The following is a 20,955-nucleotide window of genomic DNA, read 5'->3' as shown; positions in this document are numbered from 1 at the left end:
AAAAAGATTGCTTATATGTGCGGCAAAAAGACCATGTAAACAAAAAGTGGCAAGTCACCTTTTGCAATTCTTTTTCTAAATCCTCAGAAATGCACAATAAAAATGCTACATTCCATTTTAAACGCAAAAATGTAGAAAAAAAATAGTTTACCTGAAAAAATATCATTTGCAGTATAGAGAGATGTCAATGCATTCATATGTATGAGTGTATATAGCTTTGTATGAAATATACATGATATCACAGTTGCCAACCTTATACTTTCCAGCTCTTTTGCTGCCTGAGGAGTGTAGGTAGAGGGAGATGGAGAGATCTTTATTGTCAGCTTGGTACGTTGGGGAACTGCTTTTTAGAGAAAGGAGCAGTTTAATATCTGCAATGCAAAGGGCTCATACAATTCTGAGTGTTTACTATAGCTTGAGATCTATGTGCTGTCTAGTGTGTATGTGCTTTGCTGTATAACATACCGCAGCGCTGGAGCATTAGCGTACACTTACTCCAGAAGGGTAAATGTTATTGTCACCCTAACCGGCCTTCCATGGTGGCAAGGGCAATAAAAGGCTGTGTTTGCCGATTTGATTCTGCATTTAGTTTCCTTGTTTTGTTCCCCTGTATAGTGAAGTGTAGTAAATATAACAGTCACTATGTGTTTCATTATAATATAGATAACTTTTATATATATATATATTTTTTTTGCAGTAGCATTTAATTGGCAGCTTTATATTGGTCAGTTGCACAGGGTCCTCAGCCATAGTTGTATCCCTCCTTTTCCAGAGCCTCGAATAACCAGTCTATGGTGTAGGGTCTGGTGCTATAAATAGGAAGGTGATTGGTTTGGCTTTAGGAAAAGGAGGGACAATTAGAACAAACACTTCTTCCTCGGCAGGTTAGGTGCAGGATGGACTGGTGGAGCTCTCCAGTGAGGACTGTGACAGTTGTCGGGTGAGAGGAGCAATGCTGGAGTCTGCCAGTGATGAAGTGGGAAATAGTTTATACCAGCCGGTGACACAGGAACTTAGATCAAGCTCTTCAAGTAGGATCTGTGCCATTCCCATAAAGCATTTGTGGTCCATTCTGCCATAGTCTCCCCATACAATTACCTACAGAAGGTACACAAATGATCAGCATTTAAGAGTATTATTAGCAGAACTATTGGTCACATGTAAAGAGTGGTGACATTGCATAAAATATAAACGGCTCGTACTTAGCTATTTAGCTCAGAAGTATGAATGCTAAAGTAGTGACAAATGTATTCATGCCCAAGGAGATATTGTCATTTGGTAGTTGACATCAGCAAGATTGAGCTGGTAATGCATTTAACTTTTTATCCTAAGCAGCCAAAAAAAAAAAGTTGTTGTACAGCAGATATTAAAACAGTGGACGGTGCATATACACCTGGCTCAGACTATTAAAGTGACCCACCAACCGAAATGTGACGCTACATTTCTAGGTCATGATTGGTGCCCTCCATCCTGTTGCTGCTGCCTCCCTTTGTCAGATTGACCCTCTTTTCACCTTTTCGTCAAATGGCCACTGCAAAGACACTGGGAGAACTATGGAAAGGCTGAACTTTACATCCCCTGCCTTTTCTCTGCCATGTAATAGATCCAACACATCATCATCCTGCTGGCCCATCCTGCACCCGAGGAAAGGCAGGGGAGGCATGGTTAAGCCTTTCCAAAATGCTTCCCATGCTTCTGTGTTGGCCATTTTGGAACACAAGGAAACAAGTCACTGATCTACATAATCAATGGCAGCAGAATGGTGGACATTAGGTATGTGGCTATACACTAGCAATGTATCGTGACATTTAATATCAGGGATGAGGGGCCACTTTAAGTACTGGCACAAGAACAATATATGTTACATAACTTGTGGCTGGCAGCTATCTATCCCAACCCCCTTGTATACATGAATGCTTGGCTCAGGACAAGCATGCATGACGTCTGAATGGTGGGAGGGTAGCAAGCTGCTGACAGGCACTTCTGGTGGCATCTTGATGTTTCTGAGAACAGAGGAATCCATCATGTTGAAACCTAAAGTCCATTCTTGACATTCCTCGAGGTAAAAAATGATGAAAAAATGGAAATACATTTTTTAAAACAGCTTGATTTATTTAGTATTGAGAATGAGCGCCACACACAGAAATACACACACTTACATGTCTTGGCAAATTTTAATAACATTACTTAAGGAATCTTTTGGAACATTGAGTGAACTTAGGTATGCAAATCGTCAAGATCTGGTGCCGAACAATGACATCACAGATATGCTTAATGGGAGACAAGTTCTAAAATGTTGTAGGCTATAGCAACACATTTAAACCACGCAGGTTACTCACAGTAGCAAGAACATGTGGCCTGGTGTTGTGTTGAAAAATGGCTTGTACGTCAATTGCTTTCTGCTCTGTTAGCTAGCTGTGATCCTCTGTGAGGTTAACAGGGCACAGCGTTTTCCTATCTAGGTGACTCTGTGAAGTAACAGAGTTCGCTTATACCGCCATATAGTGCCGCCAATTGCTAGCAGCAGGTTCCTCTCCTGCACGGTGGACCCTGGGCTGCAAGCGCACCTTTAATAACATATATATATTTGGTGCGTTCCGCCAGCCCTAACAAGGAGTTTGCACAGAACTGGACTACAAGTCAGACATCAAGCTGCAGGTGTTCCAGTACCCTCATATCAATGCTCTTAAATGCTATCATTGTGCAGGGCAAGGCAGCAATGGAGGCTGGAATGAGGTCTATCCTCTTCAGCAATGAGTTCCAATTTTCTCTTGGACGAGATCATAGGCAAAGTGATAGCCATTGATTGGTCTGGAGACAATTTGGGCAAGACCATGATGAGACCATCACATGGGAACGTCACACTGATCCTACTCCCAGGATTACTATGGTGTGTTATAAGGTATGGTAGCTGGATCCATCTGGACTTCACTGCAGGTACACTGGCAGCTCGGTGATACATTGATTTGGTTGTGGAACCATTTGTATGACCATTTCTCCAAAGTATTCCAGGAGCCGATTTTCACATGAGAATTCAGGGCTGCATGTCACTCGTATTACTGTGAGCAGCCTGCATGATTTAAACATGGTACTATGGCCTGCAGTGTTTCCAGATTTATCTACATCTGAGACGTCATAGGTTGGAAATTGTAAAGAAAGCTGCCAGCAGCAGATTTTGATGATTTGTGAGCCCAAATGCATTCAGTGTGGCAGGACATTCTGCCACATACATAGAGATGTATTTTTAAAAAAAGGTTTTCATTTTTTCATTGTTTGCATATCACTAACATGACTATCAATCCTGTTATTTCCATAACTTCTTGTTGGTGTTACATCAATTTTACTCTGGTATGATTGCCACTATATGTTTTCTCTGTTTAGCAAAGTACATTGGTATAAAAGGTCATGGATAAACCAGATATTTAGGGTACTGGCTCTCATTAAGTAGACCAATTACGTTTACAGGAGTAAGGAGGAAAAACATGCAAATCAGCTGTTTCCCAGAGGGAAAATATACATTCTTTCTAGTGCCACCTATTGGAGGTAGTTACCCTATAAGCCAATGTTCTGACCTTTAACAAGCCTTGCTACATTGTTATTCTAGCCAATGATCCAGCATAATGTTTCAAGAGGACAACACCTTACCTGAAGTACCTTCCCCTGAGGTCCTTCATCAAATTGGAGAACTTGCTGATATACTGGGTCCCAGGTTTTCTTAGCAGTTCTGGTCTTCTTCTTAGACAAACATGCACCATTCTCTATCAGATAGACCTTGATGTATGGGGCTGTGTATATAAGATGGAAATCAAAGTGAAAAAGGAGTATACAATCTGAGTATGGGTCAGTAATGAAATATGAGAACAAAAATGGACACAAACTACTAGTGACAGTAAGTGACTGTATATGCTCATGTCCATGGAATTCTGTATTACTCTACTGTGCTTCCATGTTCTGATTCTAAACAGGAAATACAAAGTGTATCCATGAGATAGCAAACATGACACTCAGAAACTAAGTGTGCAGAATTACATACAGGGGGTCAAATTCTGACATTAGGCAGAATATATTCTGTTTGGGATCCATTCACCACTGTCTAATGTCTTAAAGGGGTTTTCCACTTTTAGAAAAAGCAGTCCCCAAATTATCTAATTCATGTAAAATAACAAAATCACAGCTGTAGCCAAACACGGAGCTCAGCAGCTTAGTCGACACAAGTTGCTGAGCTCAGTAATTGCCCAGACCAGTGATATGAGCTACCAACATAACCTGACCAAGCTAAAGTCAAACCACATAGGCAAAAGCAGCAACAGAGAGCCTGCTCTGCAACCTGGAAGGGGTAAGTGCTATCTGATTTTGTTATTTTACCAAAAATTGATCATTGGGAGGCCATTTTGCTAAAATAAATGGGAGACCAATTTGTTAAAACTGGAAAGCCCTTTTAAGGGATTTAGTCATATGTATTAGTAATAATACCAAATGGCAATATCTTTACATGATATGGGGTGCTGGTAAATAAGACTGGATTGTATTATTTAGACCTGTGTTGAGCTAAGAGATATGTGTTAACCTGCTACATCATAGTTTTATTTTGCTTTTCTATACCCTGTAATACTATTTCCAGCACTAAAATAGATCTTTTCACTTGAACTTCAGGTAAGGGAAACATTTGGTGATCAGCTGGATGGTTGAAGCCATTTTGCTAGCGTTTTCTTTGACCAGTGTTTCAGAAAAGTAGTATTTTTGGGCAGATGGGTGTAATTTATTTTAAGTTTATTTCAGTTTTAAATCTGGGTATGATACTCAAATGATTCTACGCTTTTAATACTAGAATGCTAAACTTCTACGAAATTTCTGTCCTTGTATTAAGATTTTAATCAACTTTGCATGGACCCAAAATAAAAAATAAAGATGCCGGACTTTGTAGGCTAGGGGGATGATGCTTTATTAGAATCAAGTGATAAAAGGAATAACCGAACAATGCTGAAAAATTATATAAAAACACAATAAAAGTATAAAAAAGGAGCACACACCCAGAGAAAAAATGGGCAAATGTCCTGGAAGGAGGAGCAACAGGGCTAGTACAGCATCATCATAAAGGTGCAAAGTACATAACGATAAGCGCAAGGTAACTAACCTTATTGTATAAGTATATACTGACTATAGGAGAATAAGCAAAGTGCAAGTGCAATAGGTGGTGGTATCATTAAAACCACTGACGAATGGTAATTCAGTAATAGAGTCCATATAACAGTAGCCATGAGTAATGATTCTTCCCTGCCCTTACAATCATTACTCATGGCTTACACTGTAAGGTGATTTGTTTTGGTTCTCTGACATATTGCTGGAGCACTTATTCTTGATTCTTTTCTCTCTGTACCATTTCACTAAGTCCAGTCTGATTTACTTGTACATTACAAACTTACTGTTATATGGATTACTGAATTACCATTCTTCAGTGGTTCTTAATGATACCACCACTTATTGCACTTGCACTTTACTTTTCCAACTATAGTCAATACATAAATATACAACAAGGTTAGTTATCTTTTGCTTTACGCATTTTAAACCATTTATGGTGATGCTGTACTAGCCCTGTTGTTTTTCCTACCAAGACATTTGTCCTTGTTTTCTCTGGGTGTGCGCTCCTGTTTGTATACTTTTATTGTGTTTTTATATAATTTTTCATCATCATTCGGTTATCCCTTTTGTCACCTGATTCTAATAAAGCATCATTGGGATGCTGAGGTAAGAAGTGGCTGCTCACAATGCTGTCCATCATTTCTTTCTGATCTAATAATGAAGATACCAACGGTGCTGAGGTAAGAAGAGGCTGCTCATACTGTTGTCCACCTTATCTTTCTGATCTAGTACTGGTATGCTGAGGTAAGAAGAAGCCACTTACATTGCTGTCCACCCTGTCTTTCTGATCAAATACTAGAGAAACCAGAGTTAATGAGGTAATAAGAGGCTGCTTACTTTGCTGTCCACCCTGTCTTTCAGATTTAACCCCTTTCTGCCAGCTGACGGAATAGTACGTCAGCTGGCAGATCCCCTGCTTTAAGGTGGGCTCCGGCGGTGAGCCCACCTTAAAGCCGCGACATGTCAGCTGTTTTGTACAGCTGACATGTGCGCGCAATGAGCGCGAGCGGAATCGCTGACAGCGGCATTTAACTAGCGCTCCCAGCTGCACGGCCGTAAGTGCTCGCACCGCTGACCCCGTCACATGATCGGGGGTCAGCGGTGCATTGCCATAACAACCAGAGGTCTCCTTGAGACCTCTATGGTTGTTGATGGCCGATTGCTTTGAGCGCCACCCTGTGGTCGGCGCTCAAAGTACACCACCATTTCTACTACATAGAGGTGATCTGTACTTCACCTCTATGTAGCAGAGCCGATCGCGTTGTGCCTGCTTCTAACCTCCTATGTAGGCTATTGAAGCATGCCAAAATTAAAAAAAAAAAGTGTTTAAAAATATAAAAAAAAAAAAAAATATATAAAAGTTTAAATCACACCCCCCTTTCGCCCCAATCAAAATAAAACAATTAAAAAAAAATCAAACCTACACATATTTGTTATCACCGCGTTCAGAATCGCCCGATCTATCAATAAAAACAAAGGATTAACCTGACCGCTAAATGGCGTAGCGAGAAAAAAATCAAAAGCCAAAATTACGTTTTTTTGGTCGCCGCAACATTGAATTAAAATGCAATAACGTATCTACACCAAAATGGTATCATTAAAAATGCCAGCTTGGCACGCAAAAAATAAGCCCTCACCCGACCCCAGATCACGAAAAATGGAGACGCTACGGGTATCGGAAAATCGCACAAATTTTTTTTTTGCAAACTTTGGAATTTTTTTCCATTACTTAGATAAAAAATAACCTAGACATGTTAGGTGTCTATGAACTCGTAATGACCTGGAGAATCATAATGGAATGTTAGTTTTAGCATTTGGTAAACCTAGCAAAAAAGCCAAACAAAAAACAAGTGTGAGATTGCACTTTTTTTGCAATTTCATCACACTTGGAATTTTTTTCCCGTTTTCTGTTACATGGCATGGTAGAACCAATAATATCGTTCAAAAGTACATCTCGTCCCGCAAAAAATAAGCCCTCACATGGCCATATTGACGGAAAAATAAAAACGTTATGGCTCTGGGAAGGAGGGGAGCGAAAAACGAAAAAGAAAAAACGGAAAAAGCTCCGGGGGTGAAGGGGTTAATATTGAGATACCAAGGGTGCTGAGGTAAGACGAGGTTGCTTACACTGCCCACTGCCTGAGTATTCAGGTAGTTCAGGATGTGCTGGCTATCAAGGTTGATTATAGTGTGCCTCCTGAGAACTTTTATTTTTTGTCCGGACACTCAGCTCTGCTACAAAAATGTGCCTATTTTCCAATTTGGCTTTGCTGTTTCTGAGTCACATACTTGGCTCTATTACAACAATATGTTTGTCTTCCAATCTGGCTCTGCTGTTCCTGAGTGCTGTCCACATACTCTGCTCTGTCACAACAAGGTGCCTGTCCGTATATCTTGCTAAATGGTTCCATATTCTGGTTACCCTACTCCACTGTGTCTTTGCACCAAGGCCTATGATACAAGCTGTCTATCCAAACCCATGGCCTAACTGATCCACCTCAGCAGGTGAGCCATAAAATGACTAGTACATGAAATAAGATTCTAGGACAGGTTTCTGTTAATGTTGCAAGATGGTGGTCATTTTATTTCTATAGTGATTACCTTTATAGACAATATGGGTCTGATTTTCTAATTAAATATGTTTCATTTAGTCATTTTCTTCTTTCAATATATGGAGAACCTGTTTAAAATGGTTAACCCTCAATAAATATTAATTAGATCAGGCATAGGGCAAAACATATGACATTTTTATTTGGAATTGATTAAAAACAATGATCTTCCTGGTGTTCTTTTGTTTCCCTCCCAGAACATAACCTAATGTATCCACTGCTACAGATTACACATGCTCAGTTCCTCAGTCATACATGGTATTGTACACAGGCAGCAGTGTGATTCCTAGTATTGTGCATTCCGTTATTAAGAAACAACTCACATTAGGAGGACATTCTAAGGGGGCACCATAACAAGTATGCAACAGCACTGTCTAGATATAGGAGCATTTTTGATTCCCATTGAAAAAACTGTCATGTTTTGTGTGATCTAACAGAGTAAATGAATATATTTCCGTGGAACAACTTCTTTAAAAGCTTTGACTGTAAAATGTTACCAAGGTCCTTCAAAATACAGTCTTTTTATTTCATGCAAAAACAGTTTTTACCTGGTATTGTCTTAGCGCCTGATTTGGGAGTTAGACCCCTGGCCTGGATCACTTCCACCTCAAGTTGTCCATTACGGTCTACCATTCCAACGTTTACGTCTCCTACAGAAAAAAAAGCAACCCGAGATTTATTGTATATCACTGTACAAGGTTTTGAAATCTTGATTCTGCAAAGATAGCCACACACATTAAGTAACTGTTGGATGGCCAAGTTGACCGTTTTTGTGATTTCTCGAACTTGAATCGGGACCCCATTCAAATTCATTAACGCCCGTCAGCCCGTTTGGCTGGTTATCAAATATAGAGGGGTCCATATGGAGTATTTTTTAATTATTAAAATAAATAATTAAAAAAAGGTGTGAGGTCCCCCCTATTTTTTGACAACCAGCCAAGCTACAGCAGACAGCTGGGATAAATACAAACAGAGACACTTATGGGCCCACCTACATATAAATATAAAATTACAAAATGAAAAATACAACGATATAGTGATTGCCAAAAAGTGCTATGTGAAAGTGGAGTGGAGACCACTCAAGACAAGAGAACAAGAAGGAAAACCCTGAAATAGTGGACTATAATAAAATACTGGACAAGACATATTCAAATAAAATTGCCTTTATTAAACATATAGTGGCAAACAGTAGTACTATATAAAAAACATGTGCACGTATCAGGACAGTGTTGTATAATAATATATTAAAAAATATTTATATAAATATATAATTGAATACATGGGCCTAATGCAAAAAGTAGCGGACCAGAAGGAAAAACAATATAGATGAATTATAATATATTTTTGATTATTGATCACAATATAAAAATGTAATAAATATTAAAATATATGTGTGTGATCACATAAAACAGCACCCAAAGACAATTGAATATAGGGAAAAAATATACACATAAAATATATAGAAAAAAATTGGTGAAAATAGCTACAAATAAAGTATGTTAGCAAAAATAATTGTATATAACATTAAATAAGTTAGTGAGGAAATTAGTGATAAAACATGTTAAATAATCATAATCAATCTGAGAAGTAATCAGATCAACATAGAGGCACAAAAATGTGTTACAGTGTCCAAATTAATAATGCAATTAAGTATTTTAAAAGCAGTGTGTCAAATGCAAGAAGAGGGACATATAGGATTATAAGATACAAGGGGGAGAGTGTCAAATACAAGGAAACGACGGATAAGAGTATAAGGTGCGGTGTGCCAATATAGCAATAAGAAAGGGAATGTATACCTTTAAGGTCTGCTAGGTCCAGATAACGCACACACCCCGACGCGCGTTTCGGAACTAAATTCCTTCCTCGGGGGTGATATTATCAGACGCCAGCCTAAAATAGCAGCCTGCAGCCACCCCAGAAAAGCCGCATCTATTAGATGCACCAATTCTGGCACTTTGACTGTCTCTTCCCACTTGCCCTGGTGCTCTGGCAATGGGTTAATATTTGTCGAGTTGATGTCAACTTTGCAATGTCAGCTGACAGTTGTGTGACCTTCGTACACATTAGCCTGTCTGCCAATCCAATAAAGAAATCATTGGCTTTGGAGGTGGTTTGAATGCACTGTATATGGGCACCTAAGATCCAGTTACTTTTCCTTTTTTTTACAAAACAATTTCTATTCTTAGAATCATTCTGATAGTAAATATTTTTTCCCCTCATAAACAAAACAATTGTTTCTAACCACTAGTCCATTAGTCACACAACTTACCTGATGTGTTAGAAAAGCTTTACCGATAACATTCTATGCTGGTGATGCTGGAACAGAACATGACTATGTGTTCATTGCCATGGGAGATAATTATACCAATGATGTCAAACCTAAGGTCATTTTAATTACAGTGCTGGCAGCATTGAACTCATTAAAAAAATATTTTACAATTGAACAATAATTGGTGGGCAAATGAGGTGATGAAATGTACAAGTGCTTCTCACTAAATTAGAATATCATCGAAAAGTTAATTTATTTCAGTTCTTCAACACAGAAAGTGAAACTCATATATTATATAGAGTCATTACAAATAGAATGATCTATTTCAAGTGCTTATTTCTGTTAATGTTGATGATTATGGCTTACAGCCAATGAAAACCAAAAAGTCATTATCTCAGTAAATTAGAATACTTTACAACACCAGCTTGAAAAATGATTTTAAAATCCAAAATGTTGGCTCACTGAAATGTATTATGATCAGTAAATGCACTCAATACTTGGTCATAATCATCAACGTAAACAGAAATAAACACTTGGAATGATAATCACTCTGTTTGTAATGACTCTATATAATATATGTTTCACTTTTTCTATTGAAGAACTGAAATAAATTTACTTTTTGATGATATTCTAATTTAGTGAGAAACACTTGTATGTCAAGCCTGCATGCCTACTAATCACAGGAGGCACCGGGAATGCCAGCTGGTAGGAGCACATTTCCAGGGCTCTTTTACAGCATTCAAGAATACCAATGTGGCCACTGTTGCCAAGGACAACCAATGTGGGCACTGGACCAGAATGTTGCAATTCTTTTTACTCAGCTCTCATCCCTTTGGATTTTCCAGGTACACATTTGAAAACCTGCGTAAACATTATGTTCATGATACTGAGCATGAGAAATATGACCAACTGAATATGACCAATCAACTAAAGGTTTCCTTATAGTTATAGCTACACTCTGTAGCTACGTGTCTATTTCATAATAGTGAGATGTTTAACCCCTTAGTGACAGAGCCAATTTGGTACTTATGACCAAGCCAATTTTTACAATTCTGACCACTGTCACTTTATGAGGTTATAACTCTGGAATGCTTTAACAGATCCTGCTGATTCTGGGACTGGGAGTTATAAGGGTTTAAAGTTGACCAGCAATTTCTCATTTTTACAACACCATTATTTTTAGGGACCACATCACATTTGAAGTCATTTTGAGGGGTCTATATAATAGAAAATAACCAAGTGTGACACCATTCTAAAACTGCACCCCTCAAGGTGCTCAAAACCACATTCAAGAAGTTTATTAACCCTTTACGTGCTTCACAGGAACTGAAACAATGTGGAAGGAAAAAATGAACATTTAACTTTTTTTTTGCAAACATTTTAAATCAGAACCATTTTTTTTTATTTTCACAAGTGTAAAAACAGAAATTTTACCATAAATTTTGTTGTGCAATTTCTCCTGAATACGCCGATACCCCATATGTGGGGGTAAACCACTGTTTGGGCGCACCGCAGAGCTTGGAAGAGAAGGAGCGCCGTTTGACTTTTTTAATGCAGAATTGGCTGGAATTGAGATCGGATGCCATGTGGCGTTTGGAGAGCCCCTGATGTGCCTAAACAGTGGAAACCCCCCACAAGTGACACCATTTTGGAAACTAGACCCCTTAAGGAACTTATCTAGATGTGTGGTGAGCACTTTGAGCCCCCAAGTGCTTCACAGAAGTTTATAAAGTAGAGCCGTGAAAATAAAAAATCGCATTTGTTTACACAAAAATGATATTTTTGCCCACAAATTCTTATTTTCACAAGGGTAACAGAAGAAATTAGACCACAAAAGTTGTTGTGCAATTTCTCCTGAGTATGTCGATACCCCATATGTGGGGGTAAACCACTGTTTGGGCGCACCGCAGAGCTTGGAAGTGAAGGAGTGCCGTTTTACTTTTTCAATGTAGAATTGGCTGGAATTGAGATCGGACACCATGTCACGTTTGGAGAGCCCCTGATGTGCCTAAACAGTAGAAACCCCCCACAAGTGACCCCATTTTGAAAACTAGACCCCTTAAGGAACATATCTAGATGTTTGGTGAGCACTTTAAACCCCCAAGTGCTTCACAGAAATTTATAACGTAGAGCTGTGAAAATAAAAAATCCTTTTTTTTCCCTCAAAAATGATTTCTTAGCCTGCAATTTTTTATTTTCTCAAGGGTAACAGGAGACATTGGACCCCAAAATCTGTTGACCAGTTTGTCCTGAGTACGCTGATACCCCATATGTGGGGGGGGGCACTGTTTGGGCACCCATCGGGGCTCGGAAAGGAAGGAGCGCTGCTTGGAATGCAGACTTTGATGGGATGGTCTGCGGGCGTCATGTTGCATTTGCAGAGCTCCTAATGTACCTAAACAGTAGAAACCCCCCACAAGTGACACCATTTTGGAAACTAGACCCCCAAAGAGCTTATCTAGATGTGTGGTGAGCACTATGAACCCCCAACTGCTTCACAGAAGTTTATAATGCTGAGTCATGAAAATAAAATATATTTTTTTCCACAAAAAAGATTCTGTTAGCCCCCAAGTTTTTATTTTCACAAGGGTAACAAGAGAAATTGGACCCCAAAAGTTGTTGTCCAATTTGTCCTGAGTACACTGATACCCCATGTGTGGGGGGACCACTGTTTGGGTGCACGGCAGAGCTCGGAAGGGAAGGAGCGCCGCTTTGGAATGCAGACTTTGATAGAATGGTCTGCGGGCGTTTTGTTGCATTTGCAGAGCCCCTGATGTATCTAAACAGTAGAAACCCCCCACAAGTGACCCCATTTTGGAAACTAGACCCCCCAAGGAACTTATCTACATGTGTGGTGAGAACTTTGAATGCCCATGTGCTTCACCGAAGTTTATAATGCAGAGTCGTGAAAATAAAAAAATAAAAAATTTTCCACAAAAAAGATTTTTTAGCCCCCAAATTTTTATTTTCACAAGGGTAACAAGAGAAACTGGACCCCAAAAGTTGTTGTCCAATTTGTCCTGAGTACACTGATACCCCATGTATGGGGGGACCACTGTTTGGGCGCATGGCAGAGCTCGGAAGGGAAGGAGCACCGTTTTGGAATGCAGACTTTGATAGAATGGTCTGCGGGCGTTATGTTGCATTTGAAGAGCCCCTGATGTACCTAAATAGTAGAAACCCCCCACAAGTGACCCCATTTTGGAAACTAGACCCCCCAAGGAACTTATCTACATGTGTGTTGAGAACTTTGAATGCCCAAGTGCTTCACAGAAGTTTATAATGCAGAGTCGTGAAAATAAAAAATATTTTTTTCTCCACAAAAAAGATTTTTTAGCCCCCAAGTTTTTATTTTTACAAGGGTAACAGGAGAAATTGGACTCCAAAAGTTGTTGTCCAATTTATCCCGAGTATGCTGATGCCCCATATGTGGGGGTAAACCACTCTTTGGGCGCACGGCAGAGCTCAGAAGGGAGGGAGCACCATTTGACTTTTTGAGTGCAAAATTGGCTGTGGCGTTTAGAGACCCTCTGATGTACCTAAACAGTGGAAACCCCCCAATTCTAACTCCAACCCTAACACCAACATACCCCTAACCCTAATCCCAACCCGATCCATAATCCTAATCAAAACCCTAACGATAATCACAACCCTATCCCCAAAACAACCATAACCCTAATCAGAACCCTAAATCCAACACACCCCTAATCCTAATTTCAACCCTAACCTCAAACCTAACCCTAATCCCAATACACCCCTAACCCTAATCCCAACCCTAATCTTAACCCTAATCCCAAAAGTAACCCTAATGCCAACCCTAATCCAAACCCTAACCGATCCCAACTCTAACCCTAACTTTAGCCGCAACCCTAGTCCTAACATTAGCCCCAACCCTAGCCCTAACTTTAGCCCCAACCCTAACCCTAACTTTAGCCCCACCCTAACCCTAACCCTAAATTTAGCCCCAACCCTAACCCTAAATTTAGCCCCAACCCTAACCCTAAATTTAGCCCCAACCCTAACCCTAAATTTAACCCCAACCCTAACCCTAAATTTAGCCCCAACCCTAACCCTAACCCTAAATTTAGCCCCAACCCTAACCCTAACTTTAGCCCCAACCCTAACCCTAATTTTAGCCCCAACTCCTCTAGCTGCCGGCCAGCAGATCATGGCGGGCGCACTGCGCATGCGTCCGCCATTTTCTTACCGGACGAAGAAGCCGGCGGCCAGGAGAGGACACAGGAGGACCCAGGGACACTGGTAAGTATAACAGGGTCCCCGAATCCCCCTATTTCTCTGTCCTCTGATGTGCGATCACATCAGAGGACAGAGAATTACACATTGCGCTTTTTTTTGCAGTCGTCGGTAAACAGTTAATTACCGGCGATCGCAAAACAGGGGTCGGTAAAAACCGACCCCGATCATGTTCTTTGGGGTCTCGGCTACCCCCGGCAGCCGAGACCCCAAAGATCTACCGGGTGCTGACCGGCAGGCAAACTGCACATGTGCCCGCCATTTTTTGGCCGGAACAAGATGGTGGCGCCCATCAGGAGCCACGAGGAGCACCAGGGGAGACAGGTGAGTATCGGGGAGCTATCGGGGGCGATCGGGGACCCCATTTCTCTGTCCTCTGATGTGCGATCACATTGGAGGACAGAGAAATTAAATGGGAAATCGTGGGGGGTTTTTTGCGACCGCCGGTAAACGGTTAATTACTGGCGATCGCAACTCGGGGGTCGGTAAAAAAAACCCCGAATCATGTTCTCTGGGGTCTCGGCTACCCCTGGTAACCGAGACCCCAAAGAAAATCTGACTCTGGGGGCGCTATTCACTTTTTCCACAGCGCCGTTAATTAACAGTGCTGTGGTTTAAGTACCCTTAACTGCCGCTGCGTATCGGCGGTCGTTAAGAGGTTAAACATACAAAGGCACATAAATGTGGACAGTACTAGTTGTGGAAAATATGTGCACTGGTCTATGTGTCACATGTTCTGCCTTTGTACAGATATTATCCATATGTGGGTATAAGAAATGCTTAAGAGGTGTGCAGCGATGAACACGGCCTAGTATTGATGAGTGTGCTCAGCACTGCTCGTTACTCGATCACGCATTAAGGTATTTGGGCACACTCGTTACTCGGCCGAATCACTGTCTCGAATGTTTTGTGGTTGTTAGACGGCCAATAAACATGCGGGAATTGCTTGCCATAAACAGTAATGCAATAGAAACTGTATGTTGGCTACTGGAAATAATGTGATTCGCATCATTGGGTCTATCTAAAAACCGGGGATCCGATGCTCAGCCCAGTAACCTCGGAAATCAGAGGATAAAATGAAAATTCACTACTTCCCCTGCACCAAGAGATGGGTGGGGAAAGCAGTGAATATTCATGAAGCATTTACATCTGCTTAACTGGTAGATGAGTTATTTAAAAACAAATAAAGACCTGTAACTCTATGCTCATCACACTGTACCCTGGACACAGGAAGCGCAGGGAGTAGTGCCGGTGAAAGAGAGACAGAATTGTAGCTGTGTATTAGCCAGGGATTTAACCACACTTACATTTCTTTCGAGTATAACAACAGCCCTTCTTAGGGCTAATTATAACAAATAGTAATACTGCTGTTAGCAGCACTTAGGGAGACATTGTGCTGAAGGGATCGTGTAGGACAGGATAGGGTGAATTTCATGTCCTTTATGCTGCAGCCTGCAACTCATACTAAAACCCCTTCTCAGGGTTAATAATATTCTTTTTGCTCTTTATCCAGAAAATTGCTCTGAGAAGGGAAATATTATACACCATTTTTAATGCGGCGTTTGTGCAGCAAAAGCATACAGCGAGACTTGGTTGGATCTCAATAGCATTGCCATATTGCTCCTAAACTGTGACCAGTCCATCTGAGGTGTGTTAATTTTCCTGCAATGGTAATAATTCAATTTTTTTCAGCAGTGAAATTTTATACAGTGTTTATCGTTCTCCAGTTGTGCCTCAAAACAAACAAAAAAATTGTTTGATTAGAAACAGCATCACTATATTTATACTGCAGTCTAAGAAGTCCATCTAAAGTACGCAAATTTTCCTGCCATTGTAATACTGCATTTTTTTCAGCAGTGAAAGAGGGAGACCACACCCTCTGACAACCTTTTAAATGCCCACGATCGCTATCAATTGTAACATCTGGAGGTTTAATTATTCAGGGGCATGGCTATAATGGCGCAGTTTGCAAATTAATTAGTGAAGGGATCTACAGCATGGATGTCATTTGATCTGCTTTTGAAGTTTAGGTGAAATAAGCTTTTGGTGCATAGGGACAGGATTGTGGGTATGGTCTTTGAGATCCAAAGCAGTGCATGCACCGCTACTAGTGCAGTTTTACTGAAGACCGCCAGAAAATCCATCTGCAAGGATGGAGTCATTACAAACTTTAAAATAGGAGGAAAATACAGACAGCAAAGATATGTGGAGGGGCCTACCTACAGTTCCACCCCTATGCACCAAAAGCTTATTTTACCCAAACTTCAAAAAATAATCAATGTGACACGCTGTGATTGTTGGATAGAGTGATCGCAACATCTCCTCTGGTGATTAACTCTTATGGCGCTGATTGGCTGAACAATAGTTACTGACCAATCACCGCTCAAAGGGTTAATCTAAAATAACGATCAATGCTCTGCATTCCACCTTTTCCTCAGAGCCGAGGACGTGCAGACTGCAGAGCAGTTGTGTGCCCCCTCTGTGTTACCTGAGAAAGGGAAATTCATTAGTGGCTAGTGCAATCCCCCTATGATCTATCTCATGCCTCTTGCCATCTCCTGTGCTGTGATTTATGACATATATGTGATCAAAGCCATTCACACTTTTTTGTGACTTTTTCGTGTGAGTGGCATTCTGTGCTGAGCATTTGTGCTCTTCACGTGGCCACAGCACTCTGATCAGTATTGCTGCATTAGGGGCGTGTACGTCGCAGGGTTAGTAACATCCATTTTTCTTTTGAAAAAATAAGTATTAGTCACAGTATTAGTGATATGAAGAAAAGCACAAGAAGGATCCTGATCTGTGAATGATTTGAAAAAGATACTTGGTACTCATTAAATAGGTACAACAGAAGTATTTTATTTAAATGTGGAATATCCAGAAAAGAATTAGACGTTTCGGTCAACAACACCTTCATCAGTCCTTTGGATCATGAGAAACTGCATGTGGAGGTGCTAAAGGGAAGTCGGCATCCACGGCTTAGATATAAAGTCAGCATTAGTGACGTCCGATTTTCTTTTGTAAAAAATAATAGTTAGTGCTGGGTAACTACTTAGCTAGTGCATTAGGGGAATGAATGTTGCTATTACTGCCATGTCCGCCCACGCTACCCATGCTCCGGTCTCCCGACGGGCTGCTGGGACTGGGGCGCCCCATCACTGTACCGCCAGCCTTGCAGTCTCCTCAGGTTCCCCACTGTCTGCGCATGTGCACCCTTAGGCCTCGTCCACGCACTTGACGGGGGTCCTAGGCTTCTGCCGGAGTCCTGACCTGGAAGTGATCTTACACAGTGCCCGAAGTCAGGTATATCACGTGGCTTCGGCCGTTCCTGGGTGCCTGATTATTATTTTGTCAGGGAGAGACTAGGTGAGCGAGAGCTAATAACCCGGGCCCCTGCAGTTTCCCTCAGACTAGGGAAATCCTGACTGACCCTCTACCTTGAGTTTACACAGAAGGTGTGCATGTCCAGGCCTCGAACCTCACCCTGTCTCCTGAGCTCAGCCCTAGGCTGAAACCTCCGCCCACCACCCAGTGAAGATGTTATTCCCCAATACCCACAGTTAGCACAGACAAGGATAAAGGAAAATATACACCACGCCGCAGTCACTCAGGAATACACTATAAATGTGCAGGGCAAAATAAATACAAATATAGGAAGGAGTAAATAAGACAAAGGAAAATACACCACCAGCAACGAATCTCCAACCACCAGCTCTCCTCACCAGACCGAGATAACAACGCACAAGACAGAAGCTATAATCGGTGACGCCCAAAGATCAGGAGAACTATTTAAAGGCAGTGGGCATGGCCCAGCTTCCAATCCAAGGATTAGGTAAATTAACCCCGGAACAGCTTGATAAAATCTAGCAGACGCCAATGAGCAAATAGTGGTCAAAAGCGGAATTACCGCTGTCTGTCGGACGACCTGGTCTGAACAGCGTCCGACATGACAGTACCCCGCCTTCTATGAGGCACCCCAGGGCCCTCACGGCTAATAGGACCCGGCTTGTCTGGATGACGGCGGTGAAACAACCTGACCAGCCGGTCAGCATGAACGTCCGAGGCTGGTACACAGGACCTCTCCTCAGGCCCATAACCACGCCAATGTACCAAGTACTGTAAAGTGTGACGCACTACACGAGAGTCAACCACCTTGGAGACTTCAAACTCCAAATTACCATCCACCAAGACTGGAGGTGGCATAGGCGCCGCGTCCACAGAACCCACCACCTTCTTTAGAAGAGACCTGTGGAACACGTTGTGTATCTTATACACCGTAGGGAGCTCCAATCGGTACGCTACTGGGTTAATGACGGCGGTGACCCTAAATGGACCAATAAACCGTGGACCCAATTTAAGGGATGGTATTTTGAGTCTTATGTTTTTTGTGGATAACCACACCCAGTCATCCACACTCAAGTCCGGACCTGGCACACGCCTACTGTCTGCCACACGTTTTTACCTAGCACCCACACTCAACAGGTGCTGTTTAACTCTCCTCCAGACTGATGACAATTGTGTTCCTAACTGGTCCTCCTCCGGAACGCCGGAAGAGCCCCTCTGACTCAAGGTACAAAATTGAGGATGTAGCCCGTAAACACAAAAAAACGGAGACTCCCCAGATGACTCCTGGCGGTGATTATTGATGGCAAACTCAGCCAAAGGAAGAAAGGTAGACCACTCCTCCTGGTTATCAGAGACAAAGCAGCATATCTTAGATTCTGCTAGAGCCATTTTGTCAGGTTCATTGTAGATTTTCCCAAGACAGGAAAAAAAACTCTCCACAGAGTCAAATGCAGCAGAATCAGATGGCAAAGAAAACGCCCATGCTTGGGGATCCCCACTCAACAATGACAACACCAGGCCCACACGCTGATCCACATTACCTGAAGATATCGGGCGCATACGGAAATATAGTTTGCAAGCTTCACGAAAAGAAACAAATTTACTGCGTTCCCCCGCAAATTTTTCAGGCAAAGGAAATTTAGGCTCAGCAACTCTTCCTGTCGCTCCAGCTTGCACATTAGACACTGCTAGTCCCTGTTGCTGTACTGCCCCCCTTAACTCCGTGACCTGTAGGGACAGCGCCTCCAACTGGCGGGTTATGGAAGTCATGGGATCCATGACAAAACAAAAAAAAAAGAAACCCCTTTTTTTTTTTGTTGGTGGGCCGATTATAATGTCAGGGAGAGACTAGGTGAGCGAGAGCTAATAACCCGGGCCCCTGCAGTTTCCCTCAGACTAGGGAAATCCTGACTGACCCTCTACCTGGAGTTTACACTGAAGGTGTGCATGTCCAGGCCTCGAACCTCACCCTGTCGCCTGAGCTCAGCCCTAGGCTGAAACCTCCGCCCACCACCCAGTGAAGATGTTATTCCCCAATACCCACAGTTAGCACAGACAAGGATAAAGGAAAATATACACCACACCGCAGTCACTCAGGAATACACTATAAATGTGCAGGGCAAAATAAATACAAATATAGGAAGGAGTAAATAAGACAAAGGAAAATACACCACCAGCAACGAATCTCCAACCACCAGCTCTCCTCACCAGACCGAGATAACAACGCACAAGACAGAAGCTATAATCGGCGATGCCCAAAGATCAGGAGAGCTATTTAAAGGCAGTGGGCATGGCCCAGCTTCCAATCCAAGGATTAGGTAAATTAACCCCGGAACAGCTAGATAAAATCTAGCAGACGCCAATGAGCAAATAGTGGTCAAAAGCGGAATTACCGCTGTCTGTCGGACGACCTGGTCTGAACAGCGTCCGACATGACATATTTCCTGCACTTGTCCTGTGCTGGTGCTCTCTCAAGTCCCAGTACGCCTCTAGTGTTTGCTCTGCCCTGTCCCTGTACGCTTCCAGTGCGTGCCCTGCTGTCCTTGTACGCTTCTAGTGTGTGCTCTGATCTGCCCTGTCCCTGTACGCTTCCAGTACGTGCTCTGCTCTGTCCCTGTATGCTTCCAGTGCCTGGTATGCTCTGCCCAGGATCCCGTGCCTTCAGTGTCCTTCCTCCTAGGCCTGTCCCTAACTGTCCCTGTATAAGGGTCGGTTCCACCTGGCCAACTCACCCGGGATCGGTCGGTACCGCGATCCAGTGGGTCCACTCCAGGATTCATAACAGTTGCAGTGTTAGTGACATCTGTTTTTCTTTTGTAAAAAAAAAAGAAATGTTAGGGTGGAGTAACTTTAAAGGTAGATGTGGACACACGGGGGGGCAGCAAGTGCCCAGGTCCACGAGCCAAAACCGCATGGACCACAGATCGTCACACTAAACACCCGCTCTCCCTTTAATGTGGGTGTAACACTACTAAGAGAACACAGGGTGAGGGTAAAACAGTGTGACCACAAAACAAAGGCAGATAACACATAGAACAGTCCGAGCAAAATACCCCAAGATGGAGCACATTTTGCACTTCCGCTGAATTGCCGGGATAATGGCAGCTGTTACTTCAGAGCTCCAAGAATCGACTATCCAACCTGTGACACGCATACAGAAAGGAGGTGACGACAAGCGTAGGAAGATGATAGTCCATTCAGGTACAAGGCCAGTTGCCCGGAGGGTCACAACCTGGTCACAATCTTCCAGGGTTGACTACCTACCCCATCTGTGGCACACACACAGAGAGGAGGTAACGACAAGCTTAGGAAGATGACACTCCATTGAGGTACAAGGAC

The 20,955-nt window shown here is 42.2% G+C and overlaps 1 protein-coding gene across 1 annotated transcript in view; it reads right to left on the bottom strand.

Annotated features, from left to right (window-relative positions):
* Positions 1 to 693: 693 nt before the first annotated feature.
* Positions 694 to 20,955, bottom strand: part of RIMS3 (regulating synaptic membrane exocytosis 3) — a 182,657-nt gene continuing 162,395 nt past the window's right edge. The window contains exons 5-7 of the mRNA XM_077296067.1: positions 8,297 to 8,398; positions 3,646 to 3,785; positions 694 to 1,098 (exon numbers count right to left, since the gene is read on the bottom strand). Coding sequence (XP_077152182.1) covers positions 886 to 1,098; positions 3,646 to 3,785; positions 8,297 to 8,398 — 455 coding nt within the window. The 3' untranslated portion in view covers positions 694 to 885. The remainder of the gene's footprint in view (positions 1,099 to 3,645; positions 3,786 to 8,296; positions 8,399 to 20,955) is intronic.

The sequence above is a fragment of the Ranitomeya variabilis genome, chromosome 3, assembly GCF_051348905.1.
Source record: "Ranitomeya variabilis isolate aRanVar5 chromosome 3, aRanVar5.hap1, whole genome shotgun sequence".
NCBI lineage: Eukaryota > Metazoa > Chordata > Amphibia > Anura > Dendrobatidae > Ranitomeya > Ranitomeya variabilis.
Note: the sequence above shows the minus strand (reverse complement) of the source record. Positions and strands in the feature narration are given on the sequence as shown.